The following is a 14,257-nucleotide window of genomic DNA, read 5'->3' on the forward strand; positions in this document are numbered from 1 at the left end:
TAATTAGAGTGAACTGAAACTTAAAAAGATAGTGTTAGTTAGTTGTGATGTAAAGGGACATAGGAGCAAGTTCTACAAATCAAATCAGAGGGCACCACCAAAATGCAAACACCCCAATTTCATTTTTATATCCAAAACTATTAATGATATAGTAAGTGCATATCATATTAAAGTATCTGACAAATTTTGTTATAATTATGTATTTTATTTCCCCAAAGTACTTCTATGTTTAATATTTTGAGGATGAAGTTGTTAATTTTTTTTCTATCAGAAATTGCATATTATCTCCAGAAAGTAAAGCACTAACTATTCCTTGCTGGTTCTAAGTTGTGGCAGTTGTTGGGTGACGCTTTTCCCCTGGAAACTTCAATCAAATACAAGCATGAAAACATTCTTGTCTGATTTTGCCATGCCTCATGAGCAAGTTAAATAAAAAGTCAATGGAAACTAGAGTGCGTAGGAGAGGGCATTCAGAGGGAGTGTTTTAGCTAAGGTGACACCTGCATTATTGCATCTGCCAGAAGTTTGTGGCTTCAGGGAAATGGCCAGCTTTACCGAGCTCAATTTAGCACTTGAACGCCCAAGTGGAACTCACCAGGCTTGCCCCAGATTGTTTTCCTAAGCAATAGGCACGCCTATGATTTTCCAGCACTCACCAGTGGGCATAGTTTATCACACTGAACACAGCGATGTTCAGATGGAAACCAGACCCTGGAAAACTACACTTCACTCTCCTTTATTACATTGATTGTAGCAGTAAGTGGCAATGAAGGGAAAAAGGATTTTAATATCAGAATTAGTTTAGCAAAGAAATATTCCCTGTAAACTTTAAAAAATGCTGAATAAAAGCAATTCCTGTATAATTTGTACATAAACTCAGATTTATGCTGACAATTAAAAGAGAAATAAATCTAAAACTTAGCTTCCAGACTTACATGGTATGAAATGTATCTCATTGGATGTATACTCTACTTTTAAACATCTAAAATGGGTGCAAAACGATTCTTTTTAAATAGTCCTCTGTTGTGTTATTTAGAGAAATAGCATTGTGCATAAACCAGAGAAAATTAATCTTTCTAGCAAAATTGCCCAAATTTAATGGAACACAGCAGGACTGACAATCATCACATGGTAGAAAATCTTCATTTGATAAATAAACATAGAAAAACTAGGCATTGTTTTGAAGTTAATAATTTAAGGGAAGGACTCAAAACAATACAGTTTAGCTTTAGCTATTAAAAAAGCCAAACTGCATAAATTAAGAATTTATAATAATATCCTTGAGTTGAATAGGTTGGTTAGAAATAGCTAAAGAAGTTCCAAAATAAAAAAAAGCTAATAAATATTAATTTTAGAGTAGCAGGCAGAAAATAAACAGGTGCTCAAATCTGGTATTTAGAAATTGCACAAACCTTTCTTGCTTGTTCATGTTTTCTTTTACTTAAGTATCAGGATTGTCTCACTATAAAACTTCTAATCCAAAATGATTTTATAAATTACAGTGTTTGGTATTACTTGTAGCAATATCAATCCAACCAAGAAATCCTCATACCCATGTTTGTCTACTGACTACAGACACACAGCTGAAACATTTATCATGTGCTAGTTCACAGCAATAGGACTGTAACCATTTATTGGATGACGTAACTATGCTAAAAGTATGTTTTATACATAGTCTTATTTCTCCAGATATTATCTAATTTATCTTTCCATATCCCTAAGTGGAAATAATATGTATTGATATACTTAATGAATCAAACAGGCTAAACATCAACTATATAACAGTTTAAATACCAAAATTCCTAGGCTCTAGAGTCCTGCTCAAGTTTGAACGATGTGCTCAGAACAGTGCTTGATACATATTTCAAAAAGTTGGTAATTGTGACTTATTTGAAGACATTTAGAATTATGCATTTTTAAGACTTTTGGTATTGGAATCAAAACTCAAGTTTCTGTATTAGCAGAGTTCTAAATCCACTTTTTTTTACTATAGAGAATCATCCACAGGGCCGGTGAGATATCTCAGTGAACTAAGCACCTCCTTAAGCAAGCGCAGGGACCAGGGTTTGATCCCCAGCACCATATGCTGCAACAGCCCCGCCCCCTGGTTTGCTGAGCCAGAGACTGGGCATGGCGGTGTATGCCTGTAATCCCAGCATTTCGGGGGCTGAAAATAGGAGGATCACTACGAGGCCGAGCTGTGTAGTGAGACCCTGTGCCAAATACATTTAAAAAAAAAAAAAGAAAAGAAAAAGAATCATCTATATCAGAGGACCCCTTACTCCTGAGGTGCGCTGAGACAGTGATTGAGACTGGGCTTGATGGTGTGTGTCTTTAATCTCAGCACTTGGGAGGCTGTAAACAGGAGAATCACTATGAGTCCAATCTAGTAGTGAGACACTGAACACCCTGTAGACCCTTCCCTAAAATACAAAAAAAAAAAAAAAAAAAAGTGAAGACATTTGACATATTTATCTGACTAATGGTACTTGCACTTATCCCTAGGCTGGACCTTATGCGTGACTAAAATTAATCTATGTACTAATAGAGAAAAGGACTATGAGATTTTTGTTCTTTTACTAGATGAAAATAAGCACATTTTTCAATGAGTTTACCTGGGGATGTTACAGGGAAGAAGCACACTGTAGGAAAGAGCAAGTGTTGGTAACATCTGAATGAGGGCTAAAATCTGGAGTGCAGTTGGGGCACATGTCGTAGTCCCCCCTGTGCGCACAAAATGTAGACTTCACCTTTGCCAAACTCTTTATAGAGCTCTCTGATAATGTAAGGTCAATAGATCTTTGATGACCATTAAACAACTAAATTACAATGTTTATCCACAAATGGAAATACTGTGTGATACTACTTCCATCTCACTAAATAAAGAGAAACTTTCCAAACCCTAAAGAAATCCCCCTCAAATCCCATTGCCCTGTGTAATGCCACTGTACTACCTCATAAATTGGATAAACTTCCTTGAACAGTAAACTTTCCTAGGATCATCTTGGGCAGCCATAAACAATTTAAGAGCAAAAGGAAAAAAACAAGAGAACACAAGTGGGAAGAAGAATTTTTTTCTTTCCGAAGCAGTCTGAATAATGATTACCACCTAAACCAATAAGTGGATATTGCTCTGGAAGTCTTCCAAGAGTTGTCATTCTATGCTAATGTCATAGAAGCTACTTCCTAAGTTCTGATGGGGGGTACCCTCCGAGCAAAAAGACTGAGTTGATTGTTCCAGTGCCTGCTTAACCTTGACTTATCATTCTGCAGAAGGCTGGGATCTCCTGATACATATTTACCTCTGAATTTCAAGGAAAGGCATCTCTTACTACAATTTCTACTTTTGCACAGACATACAGAATGCTTCAGGTACTTCCACAATAGCTGCCTTGATACAGTGGTCATTTTGTATTTCCCACCCCAGTTGGTTGATAGTGCATGTATTCTAAATATGCGTGTATATTTGGAATCAAAGTATAGACTTCATTTCAGATGACCATCGGCAAACACGAGCCACAAACTGGGCATCAATTCAAGTGACTTTTCATCGTGTCTTGGGGGATGTATTCATTAGATTTCCAAACTTTAGCATAACTAACAATTGTAGAGTTTGAAGTTTGTTTCATTAGTATAATATAGACTGCTATTGATCTTGTGATAGGAATACTGCTATCATTGCATTTTTAAAAATATACCTGGTATCAAAAAGAAGGAAATACATCAAAGAAAATTAAAACAATGCATTGCAAAATATACAAACAAATGCAAATTATGACTCTTAAAATGAACCTTTAAATGCAAACATTTAAAAATCATGAAGGGCCTCCAGATAGTGGATTAAAGCGCCTGCAAGCAGGCGCAGGGGCTGGATGTTCAATCCCTGGGCCTGCCACGCTGGCCTCACCTCCAGAGTGCACTGAGACAGTAATTGAGACTGGGTGTGGTGGCACGCATCTGTAATCCCAGCTCTTAAGAAACTGTAAACTGGGATCACTACAAGTCCGATCTATTAGTGAGACCTTGAACACCCTGTAGACCCTTCCCTAAAATACAAAATAAATAAATAAAATAAAAAGCATGAAATTCCCTTTTTTATATTAAGTAGTATTTTCATTTTCAGAAAGGTAAAAACTTTTCTTGGCCATTTGCCATGTACCAGAAGTCATTTATGTTCATATCACATAAGCGTCACAAGAAGCTACGAAGTAGATACGAACAGCAAGAATGCAATGATAGAGAAATGAAGAAGCCAGCGCACCCATGATTTCCTGGTGGGTAGGACTGCCCCCCAGTAGATTTGGCTGTATAGCCTATGCGCCTTCAATGTACAAGGGAGAAAGGCGATAAGACTTAATCCATGCACAGCATTCTATATTCATCCTCTCTCTGTTTCTCCTCTCCCAAATAAGACACTTGTTGCCTACTTCCCAAGGGACCCATGTGAGACTTGCAAAGAAACTTGTGCACATTGGCCTCAGAGATATTCTGAAATGGGATAAATCTGAGACCCTCTGAACACACATCAAATAAACAGTCATATCCTGACTCTAGATTTACCATCACAGGAAAAGTTGAGATCTTGAAATAAATGCAAATGTAAAAAGAATAACTAACCTTTTCTACTCCTCTCCCACCTAGTAATAGAACTACATTAGTAAACCATTAGGAAGCCTAGTAAATCAACTACAATAGTCAGCCATTAATACAGAACTCTGATCACTGTTAGAGCAGTGCCTACCTTGAGAACGAACCCTTCTGGATCTTTAAATGCAGAGGGGAGAAAAAGCACAAGATTTCATGGTCTAGGCTAATGGTGAGGATAATCAAGGCAGGGTGAGGACAGCCAAGTCCCACACCCTTAGAATCCACCAGCTATCTTTTTAACATTAGATCCTTATGTGCCAACAAAGAAGGCAGACAGACAACTTCAGTGACAAGCCATTCTTTTTCTTGACCTAACATTTCTAACCAACAATCATTACCAAATAGTTTCTATATGTGCATCAGTGACACTGCAATAATAATAATAATAATAATAATAAACTGTCAGATAACAAGGTCGGGTTTTAGGTTTACTGATGCTATCGTTCATCTACTGAGTTCTAGCCCAAGTTTCTTTAGCTTTCGCTAATATGCATTTTAACCTCCCTTGATGTAGACACACTTATATGGACAATTATTTTGCAGAGTCTTTTAAGTCATTACCAGCTTTATATGAAGTGTTTTGATACAGATCATTATGAGCAAGAGAGATTATCTTTATTTTTAAATATATCAGACAGTGGAGATTGAAATTTTTCAGTTATCAGAAAATAAATGTAACAATATGGAAGTCAGAAAGACATTATAAGTGATCAATATAGTGAGATGTTCTAATTCTTCAGGGATTTTTTTGTCATCAGTACACACTTACTTCTGCTCAGTTAGAACCTCAACCTACCTACTGGCTGTAACAAAAAATATTCAATTAAAACATTAACTTTGTCCAAAAATCAGAATGTCTATCAGGTGGAAATTAAAATCAAAATAACATCTGCTTTTTCCCACCCGGGTCTCTTTCACCACTATTCTTGGCAGACTGTAAGTTTCTAGCACCCTCCTGTGGTTTAATTGGAGTGGTTTCATAGGCATCTGAGTCAGCTGCCTGAGACTGAATAGCAGAGCAAACCATAACTCAGTGTGGAAGTTCTGCTGGCATCGTGAACGAAGAGAGAAAACCTCAAGTCAGCAGAATCCTAAGATGAATGTAGAGGCCCAATTCTTAAATTATCTGCTATCTACTGTTCATTTTATGTGATCTCTAGAAGGGATGATTTACAGGCAACCAAAGCTGGTCCCTTCTTTGTCTGATAGGAACTGCCAGGCTTCAAAATCAAGCATTTGACAGGCCAACTACTGAATAGATTTAGAAAAAAACACCTAATTTTGCTTCAAAAGAAAAGCACGTGTTGTCATTGCCCAGCTGGTACACCCCTGCTACACAAACCCAGCTACCCAGTTATATATTATAGTTGCTAATAGAAGAGCAACTCTGGCTTTCAGATGGTCCACTGTCTTCAACATTTTAAGTAATTAAATTTTCTCCAATCATTTGAGAATAATTTACACACAACACACACACACACACACACACACACACACACACACACACACACTTTCATTTTCTGAACATATCCCAAGGCTTGTTCTTTCCAGAGCTCTCTCAGAGGGCAGAAGCTGAAAGACAACCATACTGTCTGTCCTAATTTTATAATAAATGTTGCTCTTGTCTTGGACACATGCTGAAGGCCCACAACAATTTCATAATCTTCAGGTGCCTCCCAATACAGACTTCTTGTGGAAAGTAAGAAGTAGATTTTAAAACACTGAGATTATTGGAATACTCACAACATGAAAAGAAATTTAGAAATAATTGGCTATGCAGGAGATAAAAATGTGAGTAAGTGTAAGGTAAAGAGCTTACTAACCAAAGCCTGACCATGGATTAGCTTTCATGCTGAGTAGGAGAACCCAACGCTAGCACCTCAGACTGCAAGAGGAACTCCGTGCTTATATGCTTTACATATGCACCAGGGTGTAGGACGATAGGAAAGGTCAAAGCTAGACTTCAAAATTTAAGAGAAAGGTTTTTAGAAAAGAGGTATTACTCATGTCACTGCTGATTGATACAACTGAAATCTAGGCAATACTTGGTACTTTAACAACATGTACATTCATGCATGTATATCAAATATTTGTAAATTCGAAAGACCTAATAATCTCAGTACAATGTTTGACGGTGAGAGTAAGGGCAGGTAATGATTATACATATTAATAGCTACCTGTGAAAAACAAATTTTTAAAACTGTCATTTGTCTTCCAACAATTGTGGTGACTACTCCCCAGCACTGATACTATTTATTCACTGAAACAGAGTTTTGGTTAAATGTCACAAGGTGAGACAAAAGCCCATTCAAGGACCTTGCAGAAGATATCTGGAGTAAAAACTAGCCATCCTGCCTTACCTGTTGAGCCCTTTCAGAGTCTTTTCCATGCTTAAAATGTCACGCATCTTATATAAAAACCACTTGTCAATGGATGTGAGTCTCTCAATCTCCTCAAGGGACATGTTGTCTTCCAAGGCCTGACAGAAAGAGAGGTACTTTCATTGGCAAACATTGTTAAATGTACTATTTCTTTGGAAACTTATAGTAGCCATTTCTCTGCATGTTATTTAGAGTAAAACATGAAACTGACATCACTGATGCTGCTTCCAATAAACCTAAAGATAACACAGACCGTGTCCACAGATGTCATACAGGGGAGAATCTTGCCTTGAGCCATCAGAGTGACATGTGCTCAGTGGAGCCCTGGTGATAGGTCTTGCCTTCTGTCACACATATCCTACATTTGACATGTCTTCAGAATTAAAGAGAATATCTTGAAACTATAGTTAAACCTAATTGGTTCGTGAGGAAAGCTGAAATGAATATAATGATCATTTAGCTGCTATTGTGATAGTTTTCTTCAACAAGTAGCATATTTTCATTGTCTGGTTCTATTTTCTGCTAAACATACCACAGACAATGAAAATCCATGGATCCAATCAGTTTGGTCATTATTATAATTATTATTATTAGAGCACTTATTCACAAAGGACTTCTAACAGGAAATTATTTTGAATCAGTTACCATGACTTTTATGCTCAGACAGGCATTCTTCAAAATCATAATAAATTTCAAGACCATGTTGCGATAAGTCATATAAATTTGGGGCAACTTAGCCTCTCCCTTAAGCGTCCTTTGGCACAGTCTCAAGAGCAAAAGTACAACTGTGTCATCAAGCTAAGTCCAAAATGCACCTGAAAGGAGGGGCAAACTCCCAAAACCAAAACTCTTGAACTCAAAAGAGGCTTAGACTTATTATTTCTGAGTGTATATACAGATATATGTATATACATAGCACATACATTATATAGATATGTATGGAAATGTCCACATAAACATTGAGCGTTAGGGGCCAGGGAGATGGCTCAGTAGAATAAGTGCTTCCCTGGCAAGCACAAGGGTCTGAGTTCAACCCCCAGTTCTGAAAGAAAAAAAAAAAAAATTGAGACAGTTAAGGTGGGTTGTCAAGACAACTGGCTTGGGAGCCACCCAGAGGATTACAAAAGGTACTTCAGAGTCTCTAGGTGAGTCATGGAGGCAAGGCATTGGGTACTCAATCTGATGCTTCACCACTTCCTTTCTAGTGCTGTGTCTCCACCCTGCTTCCTGGCCCCCATGAGCTAAGCAGCTTTACTTGGACATATCGCCCATGATGCTCCAGCTTAAGCCAGGCCAATAAGGACTGACGCCTCTGAGACATGAACCAAATGAAGCATTTCTCCTTTAATTGGCGGGGGTTGGGTATTTTATCCCAATAATGAAAAAGCTGACATTATATATATATAAACAATAATGGTATTTCAAAGCCACTTTATTTTAGGGTGACACCCCACATTTTTCAATCCCATTGAGAAATATAAGCAACTAGCAACTCTGCTTTCAGTTTCAATCAGAGAAGTTTAATTTTCTTAAATCTTTTACTTAGTTCTAATATCAGGGAAGCCTCATTTACATGTGCTGAAATATAGCATAGCTCACAATTCTATGGGCTAGAATAAAGTGATACCTACTTGAAACACATGGAATTATACATTTCTTAAGTCTAATAGTGTTTCCTTCATTTAATTCTCCCTGATATTAAGTAATATTTCCAGAGCCTCTAACATAGCTTATTTTCCAACTGATTAAAGGAACAATTAATTGATTCCATCAGTATTGTAAGGTGGGCAAAACCACAAGTTACTTATACTTTCAACATCATTTTATCCAGTCATGCATAGAAAAGGAAGACTGATAATCCTGTCATCATTTCGCTGTGAGCAAGACCAGCACAGTCATGTTTATTGTTTTTGACAGAAAACAAAATCCCTCCAGCCTTGTAGGACCCCATCTCCCTGTACTCCAGCTTTGCCATCTTATGCCACTGTAACTAAGTCTATAATGACCCAAACCACGTTTGAGGTTACTTTAGTGCTCCAAAACTTAAAAATAATGCCTTGCATTCTCCCCAAATCAAAGAGGTGATGATCCAGTCATCCTAAAATAAGACTGCTGCAAAAGTCAGACCTCAGAGCAAGTTGCCCTTTTCTAAGAATCATGAAAGCAAAGGAAGATTTATACCCTTCCTTCATTCTTTTTCCCCTTCAGCTCTCCACAGTCCTCACACTCTGTCAAAATCACCAAGTTCCTGGTTGCTGTGGAAATGAACAGTAATGATGACCTCTAACAAACAGACATCAGTTCCTTCTCCCGGAGCTGTGGCAGACATAATTTATATTTCAGACCCTGCACTTCTTGCTGGTACACAGTGTACTCCGTGCAAGAATGGACCTCCACACATTTGCCCTGAATTCTCATTCTTTATAAGTCTGTTAGAAAAGAATGAGAGATTTTCTTGAGTTTTACAGGCTAGCTGGGAACTCAGAAATGCTTTTCTTTTCTATCTGCCTCAAAGTGGCAGGACTATGATTGCCAAACTTAGGGGGAAATATCTATTTTCTGTCCTTGGCCTGAAGAAAATTGTGCAAGTGAGTGTGAGTTTGTTTTAACACATCTACAAATGTGCATGTGAATGTCATGGGTTGTTTTTTAAACAAAAGGCTAAATACAATAGGAACAATAAATTTGAAAAGGTGAAAGCACTTTCTGAAATAATTTCTCATCACTGCATCTCTTCCTAACACCCCACAAAAATGTTTATTTTGAAATTCAATATTGAAAACATCCACCAAAAAACAAGAGCATCTCATGGGATTCAATGAGACTTCAATATTCTAAGTGTCAAGAGTGAGGAAAGTATATATTGGATTCAGTGAAGCAGAGACCTCTTCCTCTCCTCTCTTACCCCAGGATTCTCACTACATGGATATCAAAATTACAATGAGTTCAAAAGCATGAACAGAATTTATTTGTCGTTGCAAAGGCAAATGACAAAGTTGGATTTCTTCCTTAAAGATAAAATTCATATTTTTTCAACTTATCCCATATGCACACATACACATAAAATACTTAGGACTTTGTAGACCCAGTGTGGCTTGATACTGTTGAAGGATTAATGCCTGCACTTCCTTAAATGTCAAAAGCCATTCAGGGATTTCTGACCAGAGAGATTCCAGCTGCCCAAGTCACCTTTTATACAATCAGATGAACTGAAACTTCAAAACTCTAAGCAGAGTAAATATGAAAGGAGATTAATAAGGCATGTAATTTGCATTGAAAGGAAGTAGTGAGAAGTAAGGAAATGTAGGGCTTTTATTGCTCTAAAATAATAGCAATAAAATAATTATATTGAAAACCCTGTAATCATGAAGGTTCTTTAGAAACTGCTGCTGTTGTTCAAACACAGAAAAAAATAGCAAATAAATTAAAATTATGCTAGGGTCTTAGGTAACACATACCAAATGGTACAGCCATATGGGATTTCTTTGCTAAGTACAATTTTACACATTTTCAAGGAGCAAGCAATGGAAGTATAGATAATGACAGGTCAATACTGTCAAATCTTAAGATTATCGATATTATATACACTAAAAGGAAGAGACGTCTTATCTCTGTAATAACCTTTAAAAACTGCAATATGCCTTGAAGCCCAGGCTTACAGTCAAATAAAAAAGGATAATTTATTAATTATAACAACCTCATGAAATCCATATAAACCCTCAATCTAAATCTCTATTGAAGAGAATTAAAAAGTTTTCCCCAAGTCCCCAAATTTCAATATCACTTTGTGATTTGATTTTCCCAAAGTCCATGCTGACTGTATTCTTTTTTTTTTTTTTTTCCAGTACCAGGGATTGAACTCAGGACCATGATGCACTTGCCAGGCAAGCACTTATTCTACTGAGCTATCTCCCAGCCCCATGCTGACTATATTCTGAAAGAAAAACTAAATAGTAGCTCTGGGACCCTTGCATGTGTTACCTTGGCAATGGCGTAGATGCGCGTGCTGGATGGGTCAGAGAGCTCTTTCCTGAGGTCTAGGTTAGATGGCCACTCTTTGTTCATTGGGAGGCGGGGAGTGAATCCATCTACAGAAGGATGACACATCCGTAGAGCCTTCTGGAAACTCTCCTCGAAAGTACGACCAATAGCCATAACCTGTAACATGCATTTGACATCTCATGTCGAAAGAGGGAACTCACATGTTTTTAATTCCTACTAGAATTGGATGCAGGATATTTTTCACAGAAGGCTTAAGGGCAACAATAAATAAATGACAACACTTCTCAAGCTCTAAGGTAATGTTTTTAGTTCTGCATTCCCTTCCTCTGTGGTCTTAGTGTAATGAGTCTTTCACATTATATCGGTCTTTAACCAATGTAGAGTGAATTCAGTTAGAGAATTCAGCTGTATATCTGCCAAAATTGATGAGCAAATTGCCTGTACTGACTCTGAGCCATAGTAGAATATTAAAATAAAGCAACTGTGGCTATAGCAAATAGACCTTCCTTAATATATTCTTGCTTTTATGATGAGTTCTTTTACTATCAAAAGCAAATAAAGAGAAATCAGACATTTAACAACAGAAAAACAGAAGGATTTGTTTGCTTGTTTGTTTGTTACAGTGTCTTGCTATGTCATTCAGGCAAGCTTTGGTCTCACCAGCTATCCTAAACTGACATTGAACTTACCACAATCTGATCCTCCTGCCTCAGCCTAAGTGCTGGGACCACAGATGTGAGCCACTATACCCACCCAGGTAGAAGTATTTTTAATTGAGTATCAGTCAGTATTCTTGACAGTTTGGATTCCTTTTAAATGAAAATTAGTATTAATAAAACCTTGGGAATCATAATAAATACAAGTTATGATTTTTAACAGAGATGGAGACTAAATTCCCTGTGATAAACTCCATGTCTTCCTACAATCTTTATAGCTGACCATACATTAAGCAACTAGAGAAGCTCAGCGGTGAGTTCGTTTGAACAAGTTACAAATCAGAACTAAACTTTGATTGCAACTTATCCAGTTATTTTCACTGGATAAAAACTGTCTGAATCTTTCCAAGAAATAATACATTGTTATGCATTTTTGCTCTCCAATTTAAAATAATAAGAGCCTTAATGCTGCCTTTAGTAAACTCTGGTGATTCCTCAAATAGACCCCAATTCCCATTAGTGTCAGTTTAGGAATCTTCACGTCAGCTGTGTGACAAAATACATATTCAAAGATCACTAAAGCCAAACAGATAACCTTTTCACACTGTTTCAAAATTTAATTAGAAGGAACAACTCACAAGAGCAAAGATAAACAAACTTTAGTCCAGTTCAGATATAAAATTTGCAAATCACAGTAGTCTTGAAAAGTTAGACAATGTATTTGCATTGTCTAGCTAAAGAATAAAAGAGATTGTCAGAAATCAGGTATTTTTATAATGTACAAAATAAAGAAAAATTGGGTGCAATTTAATTAAATTTGAAGTATTACATATACAGAATTTAGCCTTAAAGTAACTAATTCCATAAGTGACTCTCTGAATTATTATAAGCCTACAATATATAGAATCTATCTGATAAAAAAGAAGGAACTCCTATGTAATGATTAAAGCATACATAACTGTGCTTGCTTCAAATTCAGTGCTTTTTAATACTTTGTTATTAAAATTCATTTTCATTAAATGAAAATTTCACCATTTTCAGTTAAATATCATGGCCTTGATTAACCCTGTTCTATTTCATTCCCATAGCATCTATGTATAAATACAGTGTTTTAACACTTGTCAGCTTCAGTTTGGTTCTCTTTATATGTTTTGAACTTCCTGACTCTACCTAATGCATCGCTATCTAAAGTTCATTGTTTTGTCCACCCCACATCTTGTATGTATAAGATGTTAAATATCCACTACTACAACAATTTCTCAAATAATAACTCCCAAACAAAAACATTTAAATATTCAAAACTTTTAGCCTGCAAGTTTTGCAGTAAACATTATGAAAACGTATATTTCCTATAAAGTTTACACTAACAGTTGTTCTTTGGTCAAAACAGAAACTCTACCAGGACATCTTTTCACACCCTGGCACTCTATCCTTTCTGCCCTGAAAAGCAGGATAGCAAATGTATGATTTATATTCAGTATGGAAGAAGAAAACCCACTACTTGGTTCTTCACAGCAGATATTTTATTTAAAAGGTCCAGTTGTTTCTTATCTGTCATTGCTTTAAAATCATTCACTAATACTTTGGAAAGAAAGGAAACCAACATAGTAACAATAATGCCTTTCATGTGACTGTGATGACAATTAAAATGCCTTCTTTTTTCTTCTCCAAAATTGGTGGTGGATTTATGCCATTTCCTTTGACTACTGGCATGTACAGTATTTCTGAAATGGTTAGTCTAAATTTAGCTTATAATTTTGTGTTAAGGAACAAATAATGGTCAGTATGGAACAAGATACCATAATCAATCTTTTCCTCTACACTCTAGCTAGCATAGATACCTAAATACATGAATAAATAGACAAATGGATGGATGGATGGATGGATGGATGGATGGATGGATGGATGGATGGGTGGGCAGATAGGGATTCATTTTATGCATACTTCTACTGAGAATTATTTTTGTACCAGGAATCAAACTCACGCCATGCATACTTCTAAAAGGAACTCAAAAATATACCCCTTCATAACATTTCTGAATATAACAATTACTAATAATAATTCATAACAGTCAAAAGAGTGGTTTACATTGAGATACTAGCATGGATTTGCTCCAAAAGCTTTGGTAGATGCTTTACATGAAGTAACCTTAACCTTATAAGAATCCTGCAGGGTAAGTATCATCATGACATTTCTTAGGTGTGAATCCTGAGGCCCTACGTCTTGCCTGAGCATCTCTAGCCGGTAGACCCCAGCCAAGAGTTACACTCAGTACATCAGGCTTCAAGGCTCATGCTCTCTGCCAGGCTCCTGAATGCAAAGAAAGAAAAGTTCAGTGGAGATGAGTCAGGAAGTGGATATGAGTCAGGGAGTGGATGTGAGAGGCGAAGAGCTTGACTCTTTTTCTCCTCCCACAATGAAGAGTGCTGCATCTTAGAACATCGCATAATCAAAAGCTCACTCTAACTTTAAATAGTAAAACAAAAGAACATCATGACAAATCTTCTAAAGGTGCTCAAAGCTTAGAACCTACCAGCACTGTAATGAAAAGAGGTTTAACACTATTGTGCT

The 14,257-nt window shown here is 36.7% G+C and overlaps 1 protein-coding gene across 1 annotated transcript in view; it reads right to left on the minus strand.

The window, feature by feature from the left end:
* The window catches only part of Cps1 (carbamoyl-phosphate synthase 1), a 105,825-nt gene that overhangs the window by 55,378 nt on the left and 36,190 nt on the right, over positions 1-14,257 (minus strand). Inside the window, exons 13-14 of the mRNA XM_023710045.1 lie at positions 11,010-11,186; positions 7,008-7,126 (exon numbers count right to left, since the gene is read on the minus strand). Of these exons, the coding sequence (XP_023565813.1) occupies positions 7,008-7,126; positions 11,010-11,186 (296 nt within the window). The remainder of the gene's footprint in view (positions 1-7,007; positions 7,127-11,009; positions 11,187-14,257) is intronic.

Source organism: Octodon degus, unplaced genomic scaffold, assembly GCF_000260255.1.
Source record: "Octodon degus isolate 3935 unplaced genomic scaffold, OctDeg1.0 scaffold00016, whole genome shotgun sequence".
Taxonomy (NCBI): domain Eukaryota; kingdom Metazoa; phylum Chordata; class Mammalia; order Rodentia; family Octodontidae; genus Octodon; species Octodon degus.